The 22,026-nt window shown below is 40.5% G+C and overlaps 1 protein-coding gene across 4 annotated transcripts; it reads left to right on the top strand.

Annotated features, from left to right (window-relative positions):
* Window positions 1-11,074: 11,074 nt before the first annotated feature.
* On the top strand, window positions 11,075-21,633 carry scrn2 (secernin 2). Of its 4 annotated transcripts, none has more exons than XM_067499209.1 (9): window positions 11,079-11,472; window positions 12,077-12,239; window positions 13,514-13,731; window positions 14,239-14,438; window positions 16,372-16,587; window positions 16,694-16,859; window positions 18,568-18,748; window positions 20,887-21,043; window positions 21,189-21,633. In XM_067499209.1, the coding sequence occupies exons 2-8, from the start codon at window positions 12,078-12,080 to the stop codon at window positions 21,037-21,039; spliced, it is 1,296 nt and encodes a 431-aa protein (XP_067355310.1). In that variant the 5' UTR covers window positions 11,079-11,472; window position 12,077; the 3' UTR covers window positions 21,040-21,043; window positions 21,189-21,633. The 4 variants fall into 4 exon arrangements, with proteins under 4 accessions (XP_067355314.1, XP_067355310.1, XP_067355312.1 ...); XM_067499211.1 differs by having other exon boundaries at window positions 11,084-11,472; window positions 13,550-13,731; XM_067499210.1 differs by lacking the exon at window positions 11,079-11,472 and adding an exon at window positions 11,741-11,878.
* The last annotated feature ends 393 nt before the right edge of the window (window positions 21,634-22,026 follow it).

Genomic DNA, 22,026 nt, shown 5'->3' with positions numbered 1-22,026 from the left:
CACAAATGCATAAGTACTAACCTTTTAACAATATATACTACTGCCAATATCCATGTTCTGCACCAAATACCTTTTGATACTTAGCCTATAGTATATTTGCTGATAACCGCATACTTTTTCTTAAGCAATATTTTCAATTCTAGACTTTTACTTTAAATGGGGTATTTTCACAATATGGTATTTTTCTACTTGTTCCTAAAGTGGGACTTGGGGACCTGCAGGTAGCCCCTAACAAAAGAGGTCCCTATTTAGGTTTTGCTGTTTAAAGGCAGAACTGGATCATATAAATTAAGGCAAAATATATTTTAATTTGCTCATATCCCCAAATACAGTCTAAACAGATTTGTGATCTTACATGATGTCTACAATCTACATTTCTCCATAAAGTCTAAAATGAATAACACAATGACAACACGAAGATCCACTGAACAAAAGCTCAAGTAGTGGTATCTTTAAATATCATGGCAGAATGTGTTCTGTTGGAAAATGAGTTTTACTCAGGAAATAAAGAGGGAAGTTAGGTCATCGGTAGGTACAAATAGATCATCATAGATTCAGCAAGTGAAACAAATAGGTTTTGCAACTTATGAGAATGATTGACCCATATAATAATAAAAACTGTATATGCTGGGCCAATGTGTTGTTGAGGAAATAACTTGCTGTTTTGTTTCAGATCAAATAAGATGGTTAGTAATGCAACTAAAGCACCGTTGTCTCAAAACCACAAACCGTATAACCCGTGGCATAATGAGAGAACCCCAACACAAACTAGGTACATTATCTGGATGTCTTATCTCACACTTTGTTATAGTTAAGGAACTATGACTTATGGAGCAGTGATACAGTGAGTGTAGTGACTGCAGCCTGTGAATCAGAGAACTGAGACCTGGAAATCCTTTGATTGCGGACACTCCTGGGAGGTGGTTTGGCCCGGGCCAAAAACACAGGCACAGAACACAATCGGAATATTTTCCTTGGGTGAAAAGTGTTACTTCTGTGGGCACCAGTTCTGCTTTATTAATGAACCCGGAGCCTTCAGAGAAGCAGTTTGCAGCTCACTGCATTTAATCTGACTGATTGAACCGCTACTAAAAGTTCATAGTAAATGCCAATTGTGTGAGTCTTGTAACATGTCATGAGTTTAATAGATCAGCTTTGAATGAGTATTACATATTTAAGAGTTTTTAACATCACCTTGCCTTGAGGTTTTTTTTTTTTTTTTTTTTTTTTTTTTTTAAATTTTGTCTCCTTGCTGAGTTAATTCCTTTCCTGTCACAGCATGTTGGAGGAGCAGCTTCAAATCAACTGACAAACACAGACCACAGACAGGCCGGCGGGAAGTGACTTCCTACCCTCTCTGCTCCTCTTTCTCTGAAGCAGCACTTTAGAAATGCTGAGTTTGAACTGATTACATGCACGGCCAGATGAAAGAACCACAGGCCGAAGAGCAAGCGTGGACAAATTCTTGATCCAGAGCAAGTCTTGATAGACTTCTACACACCTTCACTTTATTCAGTGAATGTTGTTTCCACGGACACGTTACTAGCAGCTACGACAGACATTAATTTGAATGTGAGCACATCTAAACAGAGTGAAAGTTTTTTTTTATGCTGAAATTTGGATATTGCTTTAATAATGATTTAATAAAAAAAATTGCTGTTAATGAATAAATGAAATTTGTTTAATATCTCAGTACCTCACATCTCTCAGTATAACATACTTGTACACTTAGAGGAGATCAGGCCACTGACTTGAAGACCACACACCATGTCTAAATGGTGTTTACCGATGACTTTAAATAGTCAAGCATATTTCCTCATGAATACAATGCAGCACAATCAGAAAGAGACTGCTTAATAGCATTTAATTACAGTGTAATTTCAAGCAGGGGCTTACAAATTTTCTTAATGATTTAAATGTGTTTAGATAGCTTGTTTGACAGTTTTCATTTCTGTCATTGCTAACATATTTTTGTATAAGAGTTTATGCTGTGTGTACATGAAAATGTTTGTGGTTCTTTAGACACACTCGCAAAAAGGCTTTTCCAGAAGTACGGATATTTACTCTTGTCATCAATCCAGCAAAATCCCTGCGAATTTCAATGGGGTGAAATCTGATCTATTTATATGACTGCAGCACCTTTAACTTTTGTTAACACCGTTAACAAATCCACTTATACAAGTTACTTCTCGGTAATCGTACTAGAAATGACATACAACGCGTTAATGTCAGCAGCACTGGTTCTTATAGCTTAGTGTTCTTCTGTCAGACAAATGCTTAAATTATTTAACTCTAGTATTTCAAGAAATAGTCCAACATTTTGAAAAAAAAATTAGAGGTGAATATTAATTCTACATGTGCCCTGCTAGAGCAGAGCTGGTTTGTTAATTTTCCATAAAGACTGAAAACACGGGGGCAGATAGTAGGTGGCAAAAGCCACTGTTTAAAGCTCATTACTTAATTGATAGAGCCTCTTTCCTTCATTTGTACCTCAACTTAAAAAAATCTCTTTATTGCACCTGACCAACAATAAACAAAGAAATAATTCAGCAAAGTTCTTTTCGACATATTACACAACATAGCAAGACATTTAAAAGTTATTTAGACCGGAAATTGTGCAAAGACAACAAGTGACATGTCTCAAAAACATTGGGACAGGACCAACAGAACACTGGAAAGGTTGGTTAATGATAAAAATAAAAAAAACATCTGGGCATTGTTAGTAAGGTTAAATGCAACAGCTCAGCATCATGATTGGGTATAAAAAAGAAGCTGAGTCTTTTAGAAGCAGGGATTTAAAAAAATCTTTTTTTTTTATTTCAGGTGAATGGGCTAATATTGAATGGCTGTACTGTAATTTTCGGGTCGTCAGGGTGCAATGCAATAAAAACAGACATGGTTCTGTAGTGAAAATCACTGCATGGGCTCAGAAGCTGAGTCTAAAAACCGCTGTCAGTGAGCACAGCTTTTGCTGAATCCATGAATGTTCAAACTCTACCATTCAAAGAAACACATATCCATACACACCATATATCTTCTCTGGGCCTGAGCTCATTTAAAATGGACTGAGCTGAAGTGGAAAACTGTCCTGGAAATAACGAAGCATTAATGCTGAATGATAAATACAGGTTTTGGCACTTTTATTCATTTCTTTAACCAGGTAAACTCTTACTGGGGCGGCTGTGGTACAGGAGATTGAGCAGTCACTGAGCAGTCGCCCACTATAGTTCCCCCATTGCTATGTGGTACTGATAAGGTAAAAAGTCTTATATAAATGCAGACTATTTTCCATTTATTAAGTTTTCAAATCTCTCTTTATAAAGAGAGACCTGACTAAGACAGAAGCAAATTGCTGCTAGCGAGATGCCATCTTTTTCAGGAATTATGTCAAACCACATTCTGCATGTATTACAACAGTGTGCTTTGTGATAATAGAGTCCAGGTAAGGAACCTGGCCTGCCTGCAGTCCTGTCACCTAATAAAACACTTTTGGCACATTATCAAGCAAAGCATACACCAAAGAAGTCAAGCAGCTATATCAAACAAGAATGGGGAACAAAAAGGGCTTTTAAAATTAGACCAATTGATTTTCGCCACCTCTAAATCCATACAGGGCTGATTCAACCACTGTCTTTGTACCATTAAAAATTAATATCACGTTTTAGTTGATGCAAATAATTACATTCTCTTTCCCTTACATGTTAAAATAGAGCTTGTAGTAGTTCATGGGTGTTCTAAGCTTTAGGCAAAGCCAGTTTCCCTGTTGCCAGTATATGATAAACCAGCTAATCAGGGTAGCTTTATATGTAACGCACACGTTTTGACGGTGGGACCAATTTGCTATTTGAATGTTTGACATGAGTGCACACAGACATATTTCACTAAAAGCTGACTCTTTGGCTATAAATGCTTCTGACTGAATGTATTCCTGTTAAAATTGTTATTCCTGTATGTGCCTGTGTCTACACACCCAACATGCAACCTAATTTGACATTATTTTCTATTGTCTTTTTAATTACAGTAATTAGTCAGGAACAAGTTTTTTTTTTGTAGCCTTTGCATTGGTTCTCTTAAAGGTTAAACTAGTTCACGAGGAAGATCAGCTCTCTGGACTCTGGAGCTCACACCGCGTTCGTGAGCTTAGTTCCGTGTCAACAACGTGGGACTTTCCTTTAAAGGACTTGTGTTTTGTATACAGGAATCCCATAGTATAAAGTTGATTCTGATTCACTGGCCTGTGGCTGGTTTGACTTGCCTGTTGTCCCACGGGAACCACACTGGTGTCCCAGACAAATCCTGCTGCCAACATGCCAACCTCCAGAGAACTAGGCTGGCTAAAGCCTCACTTCCCCTTCAGCGGCAGAAAAAAATCCAAACAAAGTAAACAGTAAGCACCTAGGAGGCAACTTCCTTATCCTTGTTAATTATTCAAAATCCCGGAGGAGAGACCAGCCCACAGTTGTCTTCTGAGTAACTTTTTTTTCTCTCATACAGGCCCTCACTCACCACAGCAGCCCCCCTCTCCTTCTGCCTCCCCTTTCAACTTCAAACCCACTCATTTCTGCAAGCTGCGCTTTGATTGTACCAAACACCTGTATTTTTCAAGAAGAGACTTCCTTGCGAGCCCCCGCCTCCCATCTTTGATTGTTAAACAGCAGTGGCGCCGTCATTACTGTCTGTGCGACTGATGCCGCCCAGCTTCCCCTCCCATTTTCCACCTCTGCCTTTTAACCGGAACTTTAATTGCTCAGAGAAAATTTGGATTGCTTTATTTTATCTAATTTTTAAAACCCCTTTTGTGTGTGTGCGCGTGTGTGTTTGTGTGTGTGTGTGTGTGTGAAGGGTTGTAAAACCTGAAATGTACCTTGCTGGATTTATCAGATGCAGTAGAGATAATCACAGATTTTCCAAAAGCTATAAACTGAGCACTCGACCCGTAAAATCTCTTTAGATTTGTCTTAAAACATGTGAGGACTTTTTAAATGTAGAGCTAGAATGTTGGTTCTAGCGAGATGGACATAGACCCACCACATTTTTTTCTGGCTCGCCAGTAATCCTCCAGGAAGGCAGACAGACACTTATACACACACACACACACACACACACACACACACATACAGACGCACACCTATGCAGCAGTAATACCATGCTTTATTAGACGGCCTCTCCTGCCATCCCGTCTACCCCCTCAGATTAATATCCTCTGGGCTTCTCACCAGCTGTTTCCGTCCCCTAACACCCCTCATCTTCCCCTGGCCGGCCCTCTGCTTCACATAGCAAGCCTTGCAGAGTGGCCCACAATGCCTGCGTGGCTCTAGGAGAGGTCCTCGCCTTAGCTCTCTGTGTGCGTGAGCCGCATAGCAATTCTCTAAATGTATTATGGGTGCTAGGACACAGTGTTGATAAGTTGATGAAATCTTTGAATGTGCAAGGTTTGCACCGTCTTATTTGCACCCACTTGTAGAAGGACTGACCCACGCGTACAGTGCATAGTTTCCTACTCTATGTGGATTAGTTTTTACCATTTCACTCTTCTGGATCTGAAGTTAGATGTCAAACAAAGAAAGGTTTTTACATGCCAAGCAAAAGCTAAAACAAAAAAAAAAAAAAGACAATTTTGGCGTTTTTGGTTTCACTTCATTAAATCTTTGTTTAAAATAAATTTTCTTCACTTGATCAGTAAGAACAAGTGCTGTCAAAGTAGTTTGAAGTATTGGCGCAGTCACAAGGTTTGTGTTCGACTTATATTTTTAGTTTCACTCTGTCCATGCTTGTTGCTGCAGTTTTGGGTGTGTGTGTGTATGTTTGTATGTGCGCATGTTTGCGTGTGCATGTGTGTGTGTGTGTGTCTCATTTGGGTGTGTCTGTCTTTGGCTCAGGTGGGTGTTTACTTCTCATGGTGTTTTTACTGTTTGTGTGTAAGGGCAGACAGGATGTGTGATGCTTGTCAGCACACTCGAGGAGATGAAAGATGAGAGGGTGTGGAAGTAGCCGAGTGCCGTTCAGGTAACAGGTTGTCTTCTCGGAAATCTCTCAAGAATTCAGTTGTGTTGCCTTCAGCATTTCTAGTGGGCCATGAGGGGACAAGCCACTCATCACCAAGCTGCTCCAAAAAATAACTCATCACTATCTACAAATCTGGGCATAAGTGAGCAGCAATAGGGTCCAGGTGCTTAATCTGAAAACACAACCATTAGTCTAACACACGTAGGAGCTAGGTTGGCACTCCTTGTTTCCTATGTGCTCATCTCTGCGTGTCAGCTGTTATTGGACTACTGTCGTAAAAGTGATTGCATCACCAAGACTTGAGTCGGTTTTAACATGCATATCAATGAGCAATAAACAACAGTCTGGTTTAGACGTTAGGAATGACATACTTTGAATGTTTTCATTGCAGCTCGGCAGGTTTTTATTACTAGAGGTAAAACCTGCAGCCGCCACACTCAGAGCAGTTTATTTTTAGCACAGTCAAAGTTATTCGCTTGCCTCTGTCTTGCGAATCTAAAGTTCAACTCAAAAAAAAAAGGGAGGCTGTTTTTCTACTTGAAATTGTCAGCTGAGAAAAATTAACAGAAAAAATGTTTGCTCACAAACATTTGCAATTGGAAATTTATTTACATTCAATAGGGCTTTGAATATCATGGCAGTATTGGGCTTTAAGTGGTTTATTTGAACATTTATCTTGAATAGAAGAAAGCATAAAAATTTTGCACATGAGGCTTTAATCATTTTAGGGTTTCTGAAGTCAAAACAGGGTCCAAATTATTCACACTCCCTGTTAGTAATCATGCTTGATTACAGCTGCTGAAAACACGAAAACGTTTTGTCTCGCTGGACTGAAAACAGATTGGGAAGAAATGAACTGTTTAATGGACCATAATCAGTTCTTATCAGCCCATAATCACAGTTTAGTAGGCAACCTACTGCAAATCCAGTAGGCTGAGTAGGTTCTTATCATGAGCTTATGGTTATGTGTTTGACGGCTGTTGTTGGTGTGACAACGTAAACACAGAGTTACAACGTACAACATCCATACACTTGGGTTTAAAGCAAATTAAGCTTTTCTGTCAATGCATGTAAAATGTCTGCGTAGACCTACGCAGAGAAAGGAATTATGGGTAACTGTAGGTTGCAGGAGCTCACAGAGGCCCTGATGTGCAAACCTGGGATTGACATGCAGTACAATGGGAAAGTCCAAGGAGCTCAGTGCAGATCTGAGGAGGATGGTAGATTTACACAAGTCGGCTACGTCTTTCGGAGCCATTTTTAAACAAATGCAGCTTTAAACTTCAAAAAATTGTACATCAACACTAATATAAGTTGAAATCTTTTTTTTTTTCATCATGAAACCAAATATTTTGTGGTTTGGATTCAAATGGAAAAGTCGAGTCCTACCATGCGTTTTCCTTGATTTTAGATGATGCATCTGAATTTTATTGAAAGTTATTGGAAGGTGAAGGGACTTTTCAAGGTATGGAAGAGGACCCAACCTGTCTCATTCGTCATAATTCTCATCTCAGAGGACATTGGTTCAGATGGTCTGCAACAACCCAGGACAAATCATTGTCATGAACTGGAAACACTGCACCTACTGGTAAGTGCTGTAGTGGTAGCATCTTGCTCTGGGTCTATTTCAATGGACACACAACGGTGCAATACAACAATCAGAATTCTTTAGCATAACCTCAAACTATCAGCTAGAACATAGCTGCTGAAAATAGCTGCCTTCTGTGAACATTTACACAGTTGTATCTTCCAACAGGACAATGACCCCAAACAAACATCAAAGCTGGTTGTGGGACAGATAAAGCAGGGTATTGGAATGACCTTCCCAAAGTGCCGACCTGAAATCGAAAATATGTTGACTGTGCTTAAAGGTTGGGCGTGTGCCACAAACAAATGTAATTGAATTCTATCAATTACCAAGAAGAGTCAAATACCCAACCACAGCACTCCAAAAGTTGTTGATGGCAACCAAAAGAGTCTGCTATAGGGACAATTATCCAGGGGATTCCAAACTCGGGTCCTCAAGGACCCCCGGCCCTGCTTGGTTTCTAACTATCACTGCACTACCCACTGCACATTACCTGGATCAGGTGTGTTCAGTCAATCAGTAGCAGGTAGATAGCATTTTAGATGAGGGTGAGGTGGGGGAATCTTCCAACTTCTAACTGACTGTACACACCTGATCCAGGTAATCAGCAGCGTCTAGGGCAATAGTTGGGTAGGGCTAGTTAGAGAACAAGCCGAGGAGTGGGCTTTATGACTAGGGGTTGAGATGAAGTGATTTAACCAAATGTTAGGTATTTTCACACACACAATATCGAAACCTACATGTTATAATTGTTGATTTCAGAAAACATATGCACCAAATATTTGTTTTTTGTTTATTACCGAAGAATGTTTTACAATTATTCTGCCTCAGCAAAATTATTTCAATTAAACAGCCAGCTTTGTCATGTGGCACTGAACGGGGGTAGTGTGCAGTGGATATAACATGCATTTCGTGCTGAGAACAGCTAATGACAGTGAAGACTAAAGTAATAATATAGAGCCAAATCAACAGGGTAAGCAACAATAAAATGCTTCTAGTGGTACTACAAGAGATGGCTTTCACAGTACATGTATACAGAAATATTCTCCCTATTAAACTTGAGCATAATTTAATTAATTAATTTAATTTTTTAAACCACAGACATATGCTGATTTATTATTTGAGAGCTGCTTTTGTAGGACGTCATCTACTGCAGCTTTGTCAATCTCATTAAAGCATTGGCCAGTTTTGTAGCAATATTCTGTTGCTGTCTGGCAAGTAATTTAGAATTTTTTGATTTTTTTAAAATATTTTATTGACCCAACAGGGAAATGGTTGTTGGAGTACCTTTGGATTGCCCAAGACGCTTGAATAAGTGAGATCGAACCATGGATTTTGAGGTTTCAGGTTGACCAGTTCACCGCACCATTGAGCCACAACCACCTCACAAGCAAGAAAAAAAAAGCCCAGTCTTACGTGTGACAGGTGGAGATGCTGACCATTATGCTAAAAGACTGAATGTCTTGTTCAGAGGCTTCAGAGGCCATATAGGTTGGTGTCCTTCCACTTTGATGAAACACTACATCAATGTGCATAACGGAAAATATCAATTTATTTTTCACCACCAATGGCAAATTGGTCGGGACGAACTAAGTGTTTAAAATCACTTGCAGACAGTGTTAGGAAACCCACAGACAGGAAGTGTCAGCGACAAAATCCAGTGAAACACCAGTGATGGGAGACACCCATCTGATAAACCCACTGACACACAGGAATTTGCCTGAGTTTAATTATACTGATTAGGCAACATGTGATCCAGAGTGCTGGTAAAATGCAGTGGTGTGCAGTATGGCTTTCACGGTGCCACAAACTATGACCTACTCAGACTGCAAAATAAACAAGAAGACCTCTTAAAAACACATTTCTTTGCTGCTTTGGACTTGCAAGTTTGTTGGCTGAACGTCTGATTTATTGTACAATGTAATAACTATCTTGCTTCAACAAAAATAAAGAATTTGAGACGCAAGAAATGTTATTGTCTGTCCCATTCGTCTTCATTATGGCTCAGTCAAAATCCGAATTAGGCGTTAACTTGCTGGCATGCAAAAAACTAATGGGGTCACTTGAAGCTGTACTTCTTTCTGTACTTTTTCCTTATTCAACATACGCTAAACTACTGTAAGTGATTGTGTATGAAATGTTGAGTGAGCTTAAATTATATGAATACATTTAAAAAGTACAACAAATGTATATACTCATACATGTCCTTAAGTGTGCCAGCAACTATAAGACATGCACAGTGAATGGGAAACTCCAGTAATCAAATTTCCCCTAATGTTTGGAGACTCCCAGCAGTTTTTTTTTTAAAAACTAGAAATATGCTCCAAAAATGTTATAACGTGAAGAGGCGCTGTCACACAACAGCACTGGCAGCAATACAGAAATATCTGCTCCAGCTTTGGCAGGATATGTCATCTTTCTGTGGACAATTTGTCCCAGTGGCAGTTTATGGCATTGCAACAGAAAATAGCTTGAGGCCCCCGAAAAGTATTTCTGCCACAGACCACCATTATGAAACACTTCTCAGTGCTCTCAGGAGGTTTTATTATTGTACAGCTTTCACACCATCTAGGAGTTTTACGTCATATCAGTGTAAAGTCTATGTGGGTGGGACCAGCAAGACAATTATGAAGGCCACAGATATAGGCCTGCTTTCTTTTGACGACATGTTGTATTGTGCATCATGGCAGCCTTCTTTCACCTGCAGTGATTTGGAACATCGGTTGTGCACATTGCTAGAAATGAGTACTACATATGCATTAGATGCAATTCCACATAGGACCAGTGGTGCAGTAGCAAACAAAAATAGCGGACAGTGTTGGGGGGGAAAAAAACAAAACATATGGAGCCTGTAACTTGTTAATGACCATTTCTATCCTACTGTGGTGAGTTTTCTTTGTCGCTGTCGTTAGTTGTTTAGCTGAAACCGGGGAGATCATGTTGAATTTAGAGCTAACAGATGTACAACAGTCACTTTTAGGAAAATTACTGAAAGGCAGGAAAACGAGAAGATGTCAAAGGACATGGTCCGTATGACTGGCAAAAGACTGAGTGGACCAATAACAGTTGCCGGCGTCTACATGGCTGCAATATACAGTTATATTTCTGGGGAGGGGTCTGTGTGGAGTCTACACAAAATCTGTGGCCTAGATTCAAGGCGAAAATCTAACTTAAAATGCTGTGAGCTAAACCCAGAAGCTAAAACATATTTCTTGTTAACGTCCAACAAGCAATTTCTAGTGAAGTGAGTGTGTCAATACCAAATCTATAGCAGCAGAGGCAGAGATGTATGGGTCAGGCTCCACCATCTGTAGTGATGGTTATTGTTTTGACTTGGAAATCTCTCACACTGTTTTACAGAACCGTTTGAGATAGTTCACTTGTTTACTCTAGTGAATGCAAGCTAAGAGGTTTGTGCAGCTCATTGTTAGAGTCCCACACAGACATGAGGTCATGAGTTGAAGCGGGGCAGGGAAGCAGCAGCAACCAGGGTGAAACACAACACGTGATGTGAAGGCCAAAAAAAAAAAACAAAACAAAACAAAAAAAACTTCACTTCTAAGGATCCACACTGGATTATACAAACTTTCAGCATGTCGCAGGTATTTCGATGCACCGAGTTGCTGGCTGTGGCTTTTTGCAGCTCTGACTCACAGGCGGAGGGGAGGCAGACTCATGATGAAGAGCTCCCTCGTCATCCAGGCCTGCTGTGCAGCTTTGCACAGGTGTAGACCGGACTCCGGGAGACGGTGAGCTGTGCTTGTGGCCAGACGAGGCGAGACCTTTAAGTACAGACCTTTGGATTTCTCGGTCACGTGACTCGGTATCTCCAACCTGCCTTCTCCCCGCCGGCCGTCCGCGCTCACCAGTCAACAAAGGTAACGTTTTCTGCAGACTAGCTCTGCTTCACACACATTTAGTGCTTAGGCTGATTCTCGCGCTCAGCCCACGCTAAAGGCGAATGCGTCCGGAAAGAGACCCGGCCAGTGACAGTAATGTGGGCACATCGCTCAGTCGGGCCTTATCTCTGGGATTTACCCTGAATCCCAATCCGAGCTCCACCACAAGCTCCGTCTGCGCCGATCGGCGCACGTTATTTCCCGAATCGAAAACGAATTTCTGTGGGCGCAAATGTGATATGAAAGCGACACTAGAGCAACGTGGCGGGCGGATTTGTGGAGATTACAGTCAATAAGGTGCTGTGCACAAGACTGCCTGCTAATCCCTGTGTGAAAGGGATGGGCAGTTCACTGGCTGAATCTGACTTTCTGCAAGAAAAACTGGGTGGGGAATGGAAGGAAACTCTTCCTCTTGACTCCACACATTCACATTATGGTCACACACACTTGTGTTGGATGTCAAGCACACTGTCAGGCCCTGAGGATCAGTTTCAAATTTAGGAGTGTTTACATGAAGAAGTGGTTATGTTCATCCCAGTCATGTCTCTAACCCTCTCATCTGGTGTGTGTGTCTTTGTTGCAGGATGGCAGAGGCTCCCATGTCATGTGACTGCTTTGTTTCCTTACCCCCTGGCTCGCGGGATGACCATGTGATTTTCGGGAAGAACTCAGACCGTCCTCGGGACGAGGTGCAGGAGGTGGCCCACTATCCTGCAGCATCTCACCCTCCAGGCTCCATGCTGGAGGTAAAACAGCCCAGGGTTCCCACAATCCTACAACAATGACAAATGACCAGTGTACTGCTTTCTTCCAGGGTTGGACACATTGCAATTCTGATAATACATTTGCTGATAGTATTTCCATTATAAAATACCTCTACCTGACAGGCTCACCCAGTTAAACATTTACACAGCAACTCGATATAAAAACAGACTTTTCTTACAATTAAGGGAAAGGTACTAAAGGTCAATAATGAAACGCTTCGGTTTCAGCTCTTGTTTTGACCTACATCTGTCTTTTAGCTCAGTGGCAGTACTCAGATCAGACTTACTGAGCTTTAGAAATGTGGCAAAGTGAGGCTCTTTGTCTTAATAGATGTTGTGTGAGCAGCTGCATCCTGTACAGATTGGCCTATCTGCAGCTCTGGAAGAATCAGCTTTTAAGATGCAATGAAATGAGTTTAAATAAACACCCGACTCTTGTCTTTCCTCAAATCTGTTTTCTCTGTGCTTCATTTAAAATGGAACAACTTGATCCTTTAGTACACAGCATCGCAGAAAGGCCATACACGAACTATGCTGTTGTATAGATATGTTAAAAAACATTAGGCACCAATAAGTCAACTGAGATGTGATGTTTTGGGTTTTTTTTGCTTATGTTCGGATGTATGTTAGTTAGTTACCTTAGATGAGAAATCAAGACTTCTCCCAGGTCTGTTAAATATGAAGCTGCAGTGAGCAGATTTGAGATGAGGAAAAAAAAAAGCCTTAAGGTTATTATAGCTTTCTGTTGAAAGCTATAATAACCATCCACCTACCACTATCTCTAAAGCTCACATGGATTACATTTTGTCTTGTTAATTTAATCTCGGCTAACATGGAAAACCCATACGTTGTGGCTTTTTGGGAGGTTACTTACTTGCTGGACTATTTCTTGACTGGGGGGCAGAGATTAACTGGAATATTGCTTAAATTTTTCTCATTTAGACTTTAAGAAATAATTGATTTGTGGCCTTTTAAGGCAGGCGTTTATATTCCTCTAATCCAATTAAATACATCAGCCGATATTTATTTTTTTAACACATATCAAACTTGAGGATGGTTGTCATTAAATATGGAACTGTGACCGAGACACACAAACCTAAAACATCCTGTAACACTGTATACACCAGTACTTATATACTTGTATGTATCAGTGACAACCTGCCAGTCAGACAACTCCAAATACATCCTGTGCAATGTAATGCGACTCTAGTATGAACAACAACCTTATTTTCTTTCATCTCAATCCCTCTCTTCAGGTCTTTCTCTCTCTTTTTTTTTTTTTAAATCTGCAGTGCACTTACATCCAGATCCCTCAGGTGGAGCACACTCATGCTGTCATCCTCAGCAAACCTGCCTGGATGTGGGGTGCTGAAATGGGAGCCAATGATCAGGGAGTCTGCATTGGAAATGAGGCGGTCTGGACCAGAGCGGAAGTGGCCCCCCATGAGGCTCTGCTCGGCATGGACTTAGTTCGGTGAGCACCAAAAGTCTTTTGGTACTGTCTTCCTGCAAAAACTACATGGATTCTAAACACCTTATTCGGTTTTAGCAATAAAGTAAAATAATCCTTTTAGCTGATGGGAGCAACCGTTTCCTGTTTTCCATACTTCCACTGATATATTCAGTGGAAGTAACTACTTGATCCTCTCAGCCTTTGATGGGAAGGGTGTGTCGATTGTCACAAGCGTGTTATGACAGGTGTAGTAAGTACTGTTGAAGTGTAGTGCTTATCTGTTCATCACTGTGAATAAAAAGTATGGACTGTGTCCAAATGAATGTCAAATCCAGGATAAGTTCCATTAAGCATGTGGCAGAGGAGCATGTGACGCTTGCCAACTAATTCAACTGATCTTCATGGTTTGTGCAAAGCTTAACAGATCCAACAATTGATCGAGAACGAATTACGATTTATAACAACATAATGAATCCTTAGACGAAATGTTACATTCTGCATTAAAGCAGTACAACTTTTGATCGTCAGACTGGGGCTAGAGCGTAGTGACAGTGCCTGGGCGGCACTGACGGTGATCAGCAGCCTCCTGGAACAGCATGGCCAGGGGGGACAGTGCAGGGAGGACCCGGAGCCTTTATGCTACCACAACACCTTCCTCCTGGTGGACCGTAATGAGGCCTGGGTGCTGGAAACTGCTGGCAGGCTGTGGGTGGCACAGAAAGTCACAGGTAAGAATGAGGGGTTAAGGATGTTGAGGGTGCAGGGTGAAGCATACGTGTACAGTAGTTTGGTTGCGTTGGTGCTGAAATGTTTGGTTTTATGTCTGTTAACTCTGAGAGCTCAACCGAACTACATGTATTTACTACTTAGTTATAGAGTTTAAAGTTTTTGCTGAATATGAGTGGACTACTCAGCTGTCTCACTTAAGCAGAAAATATGTATTTATGTTTTTCACTTGACTGTGATAAAATGAAGCTGTAGCATTACCAACTTACACCATTTTTGTGTGTGTGTGTGTGTGTGTGTGTGTGTGTGTGTGTGTGTGTGTGTGTGTGTGTGTGTGTGTACCCCTTGAACATGTGTTTTCAGCAATTTGTGCAGTAGAAAGTTCTTGGAGTTTGAATGCAATTATAAATAATGAGGTCTGAGAGTGGACCACTGTGTGTCTGTGCTTGCTGCTTTATATTTTAAAGAAGGAAAATTCTTCAGAAACCTATCGAAATATTTAATAAAATATACTGTATAAATACTAGAAAAGGGGCAGGTGTAGCACAGTTAGTAAGGCAGTCGTCCACGGGCCACAGGGTCAGTGGTTCGATCCCCGGTCCCGACTATGTGTCAAAGTGTCTCTGGGCAGGACACTGAACAGCCCCTAACAGCCCATTCCCCTCCCCAGCTGTGCAGTGCCGGTCCAAGGAAGGGCATCAGGCGTAAAAACTGTGCCAAATCAACATGCGGACAATGATCCGCTGTGGCGACGCTGAAGTCACAGCATAAGCAGAAAGGACAAAAAAAATGAAGTGTAAAAATACTAGAAACACTGATTGGGACAAGTTAAAGAGGCCACATTATAAAAAAATGAGGGGCTTATATTTTTTATCCTGGAGCTCTTCTGGAATAGTTTTGCATCACTTATAATTCCACAAACTGCTGATTTTTTCTTATAAAATGGACCCAACTGCAGTCGTGCACACCCATTCATTTTGGGCGGGTCCAGTGAAAGTCTATGAGAGCATGAACATGAAGCATGAAGAGAACATGAAGATTTTTTTGCGTGTGTGATTAGTTTTTTTTTTTTCTACATGCATGCAACTCATGTATTTGTAACTTCAGGGTTGTTAGCTTTTTGACACCTTTAATCGCAACAGCTACTTTATGACTAAAAATACAAAAAAAAAAAAAAAAAAAGCATATCATGACTTTTTTTAGATGATTGTAAAAATCTGTTCATTTGGCAAAATGTTTCAAAGTATTGGGTTGGGGAATAAAACATAAAAACATGCTAGTGGTGCAAGAAGACTCAGGGAGTCTCTACGGTCAACAGGTCATGACCATGACCGCCCCCATGACCGTGAGTGTGTTCACAATTCCATGGCAAACCAGTCCAGTAGTCTGGACCACAGTTGTGGACTGACACTCACACTGTCTCCGTCATCCCTAAAACCTTCATTGTCAACATGGCTATAACCATCTACAGGACTAAAGCTGAACCAGACTAAAGTTTGCATTAAAGTCTTAAAGAGCAAATCAACACTAAACCACACGAGAGGTTTGAAAATCCATATGAAATATTTAAATGCTTATGTGACTCATGTTTTCTCTTCAGTGTGGGCCACTAAATAAAAAGCAAATAAAGCACATTCAGATGTCTTTGTTCATTGTTCGAGACCATAGATTATATAGATGTGTTATATAATTCAGTGAATCCTGAAATTGTGGTGAAGATGCTTATTCATCAGGGTTGGATCAGTCTGTAATGTGGAGATAAACCTTGCAAATAGCTCTGCTCAGTGTGTATGCAAATGCAGCACAAATAGGCTCGTAGACCTAATTAATGTGTTTCTGGCTAAATGGAGGGAATTTTGTTATTTGTGTGACATGTTCCAAATGAGCAGCAGCCAAATTGTGGTTTGATAAGGTGTCTTCACGTGCTCCTTTCAGAGGGAGTGAAGAACATCTCCAACCAGCTGACCATCGGCACTGAGATCTCAGCAGAGCACCGGGAGCTGCGGAGTGTGGCCCAGGCTCACGGCTGGTGGGACGGGGAAGGAGAGTTCAACTTCTTTAAGGTGTTCAGCCCCGAGAACCCGCCCGCCAGGATGGAGCTGGCCAAACGGCGTTACAGGGGAGGCACAGAGCTGCTCCAGCAGCATGATGGTGAGTGTGGTCAACTCCAGGATTTTTCCTTCCTTTAAATACTGTCTGTGTTAGTAAGACTGGGCAGTGCAGGGCAGTTTGTCATTCACTCTGTTTCTGGTCTCAGGCTCAGTAACAGCAGAGGTGATGATGTCCATCCTGAGGGACAAACCCAGTGGCATTTGCATGGATTCTGGAGGCTTCTGCACCACTGGCAGCATGGTGTCTGTTCTGCCTAGAGACACCAGCTTGCCCTGCATCCATTTCTTCACTGCCACCCCAGACCCCTCCAGGTTTGTCACTGGATACACTAAGAATCAGTTAAGGAGGGAAACAGCCCCTTTACTTTATATTACACAATATTGCAAACAGTAGTACATTGAACTCCCATTGCACTGTTTTTCAAACTATTAATTCCAAAACACTATTTCTGTGTGTGCTCTTCTGTGTGGCCACCTAAAAAAAAAAAAAAAAGAAACAAAAGGTAAAAGCTAAAATGGTGAGAACCATAACAGAGAAGGAAAATAGTTAGTGCAAACCCCATTTACAGAAAAGTATGTGTATTTTCTAAAATGCATTTGTTTATTTTCTTTAATATTTATTTATCTGATTAAAAAAAAAGAAAAGATTTTCAGTGTTTTTACTAATCAACTTAATTGTATTTTGTAAATACAAGCAGACTTAAAATGTGAAGCCTGCAGCACTGTCAAGCAAAGTCTGACTAGAAAGTTAATAAAATATTCAAGTAACACTGTGCTGGATGGTTCCAAGATCAGTGGGTTAATTGGTAACAGGTTAGGGTTTAATCATTGGGTAGCATCCACCAAAGACTGTTTTTGCAAGCAAAGAAGGTCGTGACCCTACTTCATGAGAGAATTGTCAGTCAGTACGAAAGGAGGAAGATTGCACATAATTTAAGTCTTTGGCCATCTACAGTGTAGTATTTTGAAAAGATTCAAAGACTGAAACTCCTAGGCGGCATTTCGCGAGAAATCATCGGCTATAATTACGAATATAGACCCATGGATTCAAAGCTACTTTGGAAAACTGTAGTTTTACACAGTTTTACACTGCATCCACACTACAGCCTGACATTAAACTGAACTCTACGAGGTGTAGCCAAAAATGAATTCTGTGCAGAAAACGCCGCCGGGTTCTTGAGGCCTGAGCTCATGTCAGATGGACCAAAATGACAATTTGAACATGTTCTATGATCCACATTTATGGTTGTTTTCAGGAAATGTAGACCTTCCAAACTCTTATCAGCAAAGGTTCAAAAGGCAGCATTTATTGATGGCATGGGGGAGTCAATGCAGAACTTATTTTGAGATTTGACTGAAACATATGCTGGAAAAATTCAGGAAGTCAGTGGATGTTTCTGCAGGTCAATGTCAGGCCTCACTCTGCACGTGCTGCAGCTGTTTGTCGATATAAAGGGAGACGTTGTTTCTATGCTATGCATGTTCAGCAAAATGCATAAAAATTTGCATAGTTCTTTTCTATTTTTCAGAAAAACAATTGTGAGGTAAAGCAACATCTTTGTGCCTTAAATGCCTCAGTGGCTGTTTTAGATGTGTGCAGTGCTTGAATATGTCATTGCTACTTTTTTTTTTGTGGTTTCGTGTGGTTCCCATACACTCCCACTGTGCAGTTTTCTTCAGTTGCTCGTTGTTGAGCTGAAACAGAAACCTCCAGCAGAGAACACTGGATATTGGATACACTTCTGGTGTGTGGGAGATTCTGTTAGGGGAAGCAAAGCTGCAGTAGAAGTGATGGCAAACAAAAACCAGACCGTTAGCTTGAGCAACAATAGCTACATTAAAAAAATAATATAGATAAAAAATGTATTAACAGTAGATCCCACATACAATATGCCGTCATTGAGACGCTGATATTCTCATCTCCTCATCTCTACTTGGGGTTGATGGTTTGTTTTTTGAGTATGCGTTTCTCTCTTTCCTGTTCCTCTCCCTGTTACCCACCCCATGTTTACCCTGGTAGGTCTATTTTCAAGCCTTTTATCTTCTCGGACTGTTCTGCTCCAGTGCTGAGGGTGGTCTCCCCAAAGTTCGGCCCGGACGACCCCGTCAGGAAGCAGCCTCGCTTTCAGAGCAAGGTGGACCGCAGACACGACCTGTACAAGGCTCACCAGGTGGCACTTGGCACCATGGAGACCAACCCGGTGGGCACTAATGGACCACCTAGGTCAATGATTGTCCTGCACAGATTTTGGGAGAGCTGGAAGTTTTTCACAATAGTTTCATACACATTCAAAGCAGAATCAATTTTACTGAGAGTTGAACTGATTAATTACGGGCGAGCTGACACTCCCAGGCCAGAGCAAACACAACGGGACCTCACAGTTAGAGCAGACAAGACACCCAGCAGGAGCACAGACTAAACATAAACACACTTCAAGTACACATTTAAAGCCAACGAGCAGGGCTTCAGTCATGACCACACTGCAACCAGAGACATGGGAGGTAGGCAGGTATTGGTACTTCAAAACAGAAACGCACTATCCATGTAAGCTCTTTAGCTGAGAGACGTGTTTGAAGTGACTCGTGTTTCCGTCTAAATGTTGTCATTTATCATTTTCTCAAGGGTCTTGCTCTGAATTTAGCCACAGTATTACAATAAAACTCAGGTAATTAAAAGAAGATACGATAGTAAAAAGAAGGTCAGTGCACTGTCTTTAAAGACTATAGAGTGCACACACACACACTCACACAGTGGTGGATGAAGTACTCAAATACGGTATTTAGGTAAAAGTACATATAAACTAAAAGTATCTGGTGAAATTTATACTTAAGTAAAAGTAAGTAAGTGCATGATTTATATTTTATTAAGTATTAAAAGTACTTGACTATTTTTTTTCTCTGTACTTTTCTGTGGACCAGTGTCCAGCAGAGCATGGATGAGCAACATTAACTAATTAATGGACATAAATTATGAGTTGAAGCTGATTAACTATTTGATCTGATGCTTTTTTCAGTTTTATTTCCCAACTACCCAATTTCAAGTTCAGGAAGCGTAAAAGGGTAGAATTACTGGGTACCAGCTCCCTTTGAGCACTGCTATATGTGTCAAATAAGTCTTTTTAAATAAGATCATGGAAGAAAAACTGACATTAGTTTTGAGAAAAAAAATTGAAAAAGTGGTTTATTTATGAAATGTGATGTGAAATGTTATGGAGTAAAAAGTAAAGATATTTGTTTTTAAATGTAGTGGTCAAAGTAGCCATAATTAAATTACTTTTGGAAAGTACAGATATGTGAAAAATGTATTTAAGTACAGTAACAAAGTGTTTGTACTTCATTACTTTCCACCACTGTGGAAATACAATACACAACATTATGATAGTGGTGGGAGTGAACCAAAACCCTGTTAAAGTTAAAAGCCAGATGTTTTAAACAGGGAGCTAAAACTCACTTAACTCACAGATAGAGTCACAAGTGTCACCCAAAAAATAATGCAAAAACATATTATAGCAGTAGAGCAAAAGAAAAGTGTAAGAAAAGCTGCAACTTGAGTAACTGATGTCACACAATTTACACAGATGTAAGTCAAAATCCAACTCCTGGTCAGACCAGATGACATAGAGTAAAGCTAAAGCGTCAAAACTCCCGAATATAATAATTAATCAACACAGTTTTAGTACTTATGAATTCAATACTTTTATTAAAAGGAAGATTTTATTTCTTCTTTTTGACGTTACACAGTAATAGAGAGCAATTTGAGATGTTTTGGGGGGGAATTTACCTTGTATATAAAAAAAGAATTCACGTTCTTGGAAGGATCGGTTTAACAATACCATCCCAGATCAAGGATCACATTATAGTGTGTCTGTGCTTGTAGCGCTGGCAGTGGCATTGTAAAATTCTGATGATGTGTTTTGGTGAATACTTTAAATTTGACTCTTTTCACACAAAGATATATATTTTTTAAACTAAATGTAAAAACTATATACTGCTCAATTTATATGTGTATAATTTTGTACTTTCCCTCATATGTCCTACTGTGTGTTCTTACTGAAATTTGGATTATATTGTCTTGGACTGTTGGATGTTTTGGTTAGCAGCCAGACAATGTTAAAACCCAGATTAGCTTGTAGAGGAAATGGAAGCGTGTGATAGCAGGTGTGTAACTACTGTTATTAGGTCTGTGTCTCTCGCTACAGATGTCTGGTCGAATTACATGTAGCACTCTCAGTGGGCCAAGTGTGATAGTTTAAAATATGAACGAGAACCAAGTCCGGCTGAAGGCAGATGTTACTGCGGTCTTGACATCCCTCTCTCTGCCTTTTTCTCTCTGTCTTAGGACGTGGGTTTAGCTGTGTATGAGATCCTGAGAGAACTGGAGTCGCAGTGTCTGAGTGAGATTTCTGCCATGCTGAGTGGAGAGATACCAGGAGAAGAACTGGGGGACTTGTTCTTTGATTGCGTGGACACAGAGATTAAGTTCTACCAGTGAAGAGGTAGGAGGATTTAAGAGATGCACTTGCTGATATACGTGTGTATCAATGTTTCCTGTGGTTAAAGGACACTTTATACTGTGCTGATGGGCTTGGCTAGAGAATTAAAGCCCTAACGTTGGCAGTGTTAATCAATCCTTTGTTGCAGTGCCCTCAGGTGGACATCCCTTGTGCTCACAGAGTGGCAGACAAAGGCCCTGAGACTGTTTCAAACTCAGTGTTCGTCATCTGATCGGCCTCCGCCTCACTCGACAGCAACGCACATCCCTGACTCCATTCCATCACTAACACAGATTAAATGTCTAAACTGCTTGTGTGATTGGAGCATTTGTATCATCTGTAGTACCCTGGGAGCCATGACTGCACCTCATTAGTGAGATTATAAATGTAGAGTACACAGGCGCTTACATAGAGCTGTGTGATGTTCCACAAATACTGTACTTTTGGCATTGTTTAACATTCTGTGGTTGCCATTTGACTGATGGCTACCTGTAGGGAAAGATCTAATAAAGAAAGTGCATATTTTTTTCTGAGTATGTTGTGAATTTCGTGGCCCCTGTAGTGCTCAAATATTAAAATATTTCCACACTAGAGTCTCGTGTTTCCATGTGTACAGTATAAGTGGAGCTTATACAAAACTACTTTCCTCTGTGATCACTCTTGTACGAACTCAGTACAGTCAACTTACTTTATGAAGACGTTCTATAAAACAATGTATTTTAAATTAAAAGAGTAAGAGTAACGTGAAAATTATGAGCCAAATTCCCCTCGCAGCTGGAGTTGCACAAAAACAGCACAGCTGCTGTAGTTTGATCATATTGTATTTATGTATTGACAGGTGGGTATTTTGTAATAGTTGGATTTTGTATTATTTTATCTGGGAAAAAGTAACGTGAATAATCTTCAACTAATGTAGCTGGGTGAAAGTAAAACCCATTTTAAACAGTGACACAGCTAAACTGTCACTAACCTGTATTTATGTCTTG

Source organism: Channa argus, chromosome 3 (genome assembly GCF_033026475.1).
Source record: "Channa argus isolate prfri chromosome 3, Channa argus male v1.0, whole genome shotgun sequence".
Taxonomy (NCBI): Eukaryota; Metazoa; Chordata; class Actinopteri; order Anabantiformes; family Channidae; genus Channa; species Channa argus.
Note: the sequence above shows the minus strand (reverse complement) of the source record. Positions and strands in the feature narration are given on the sequence as shown.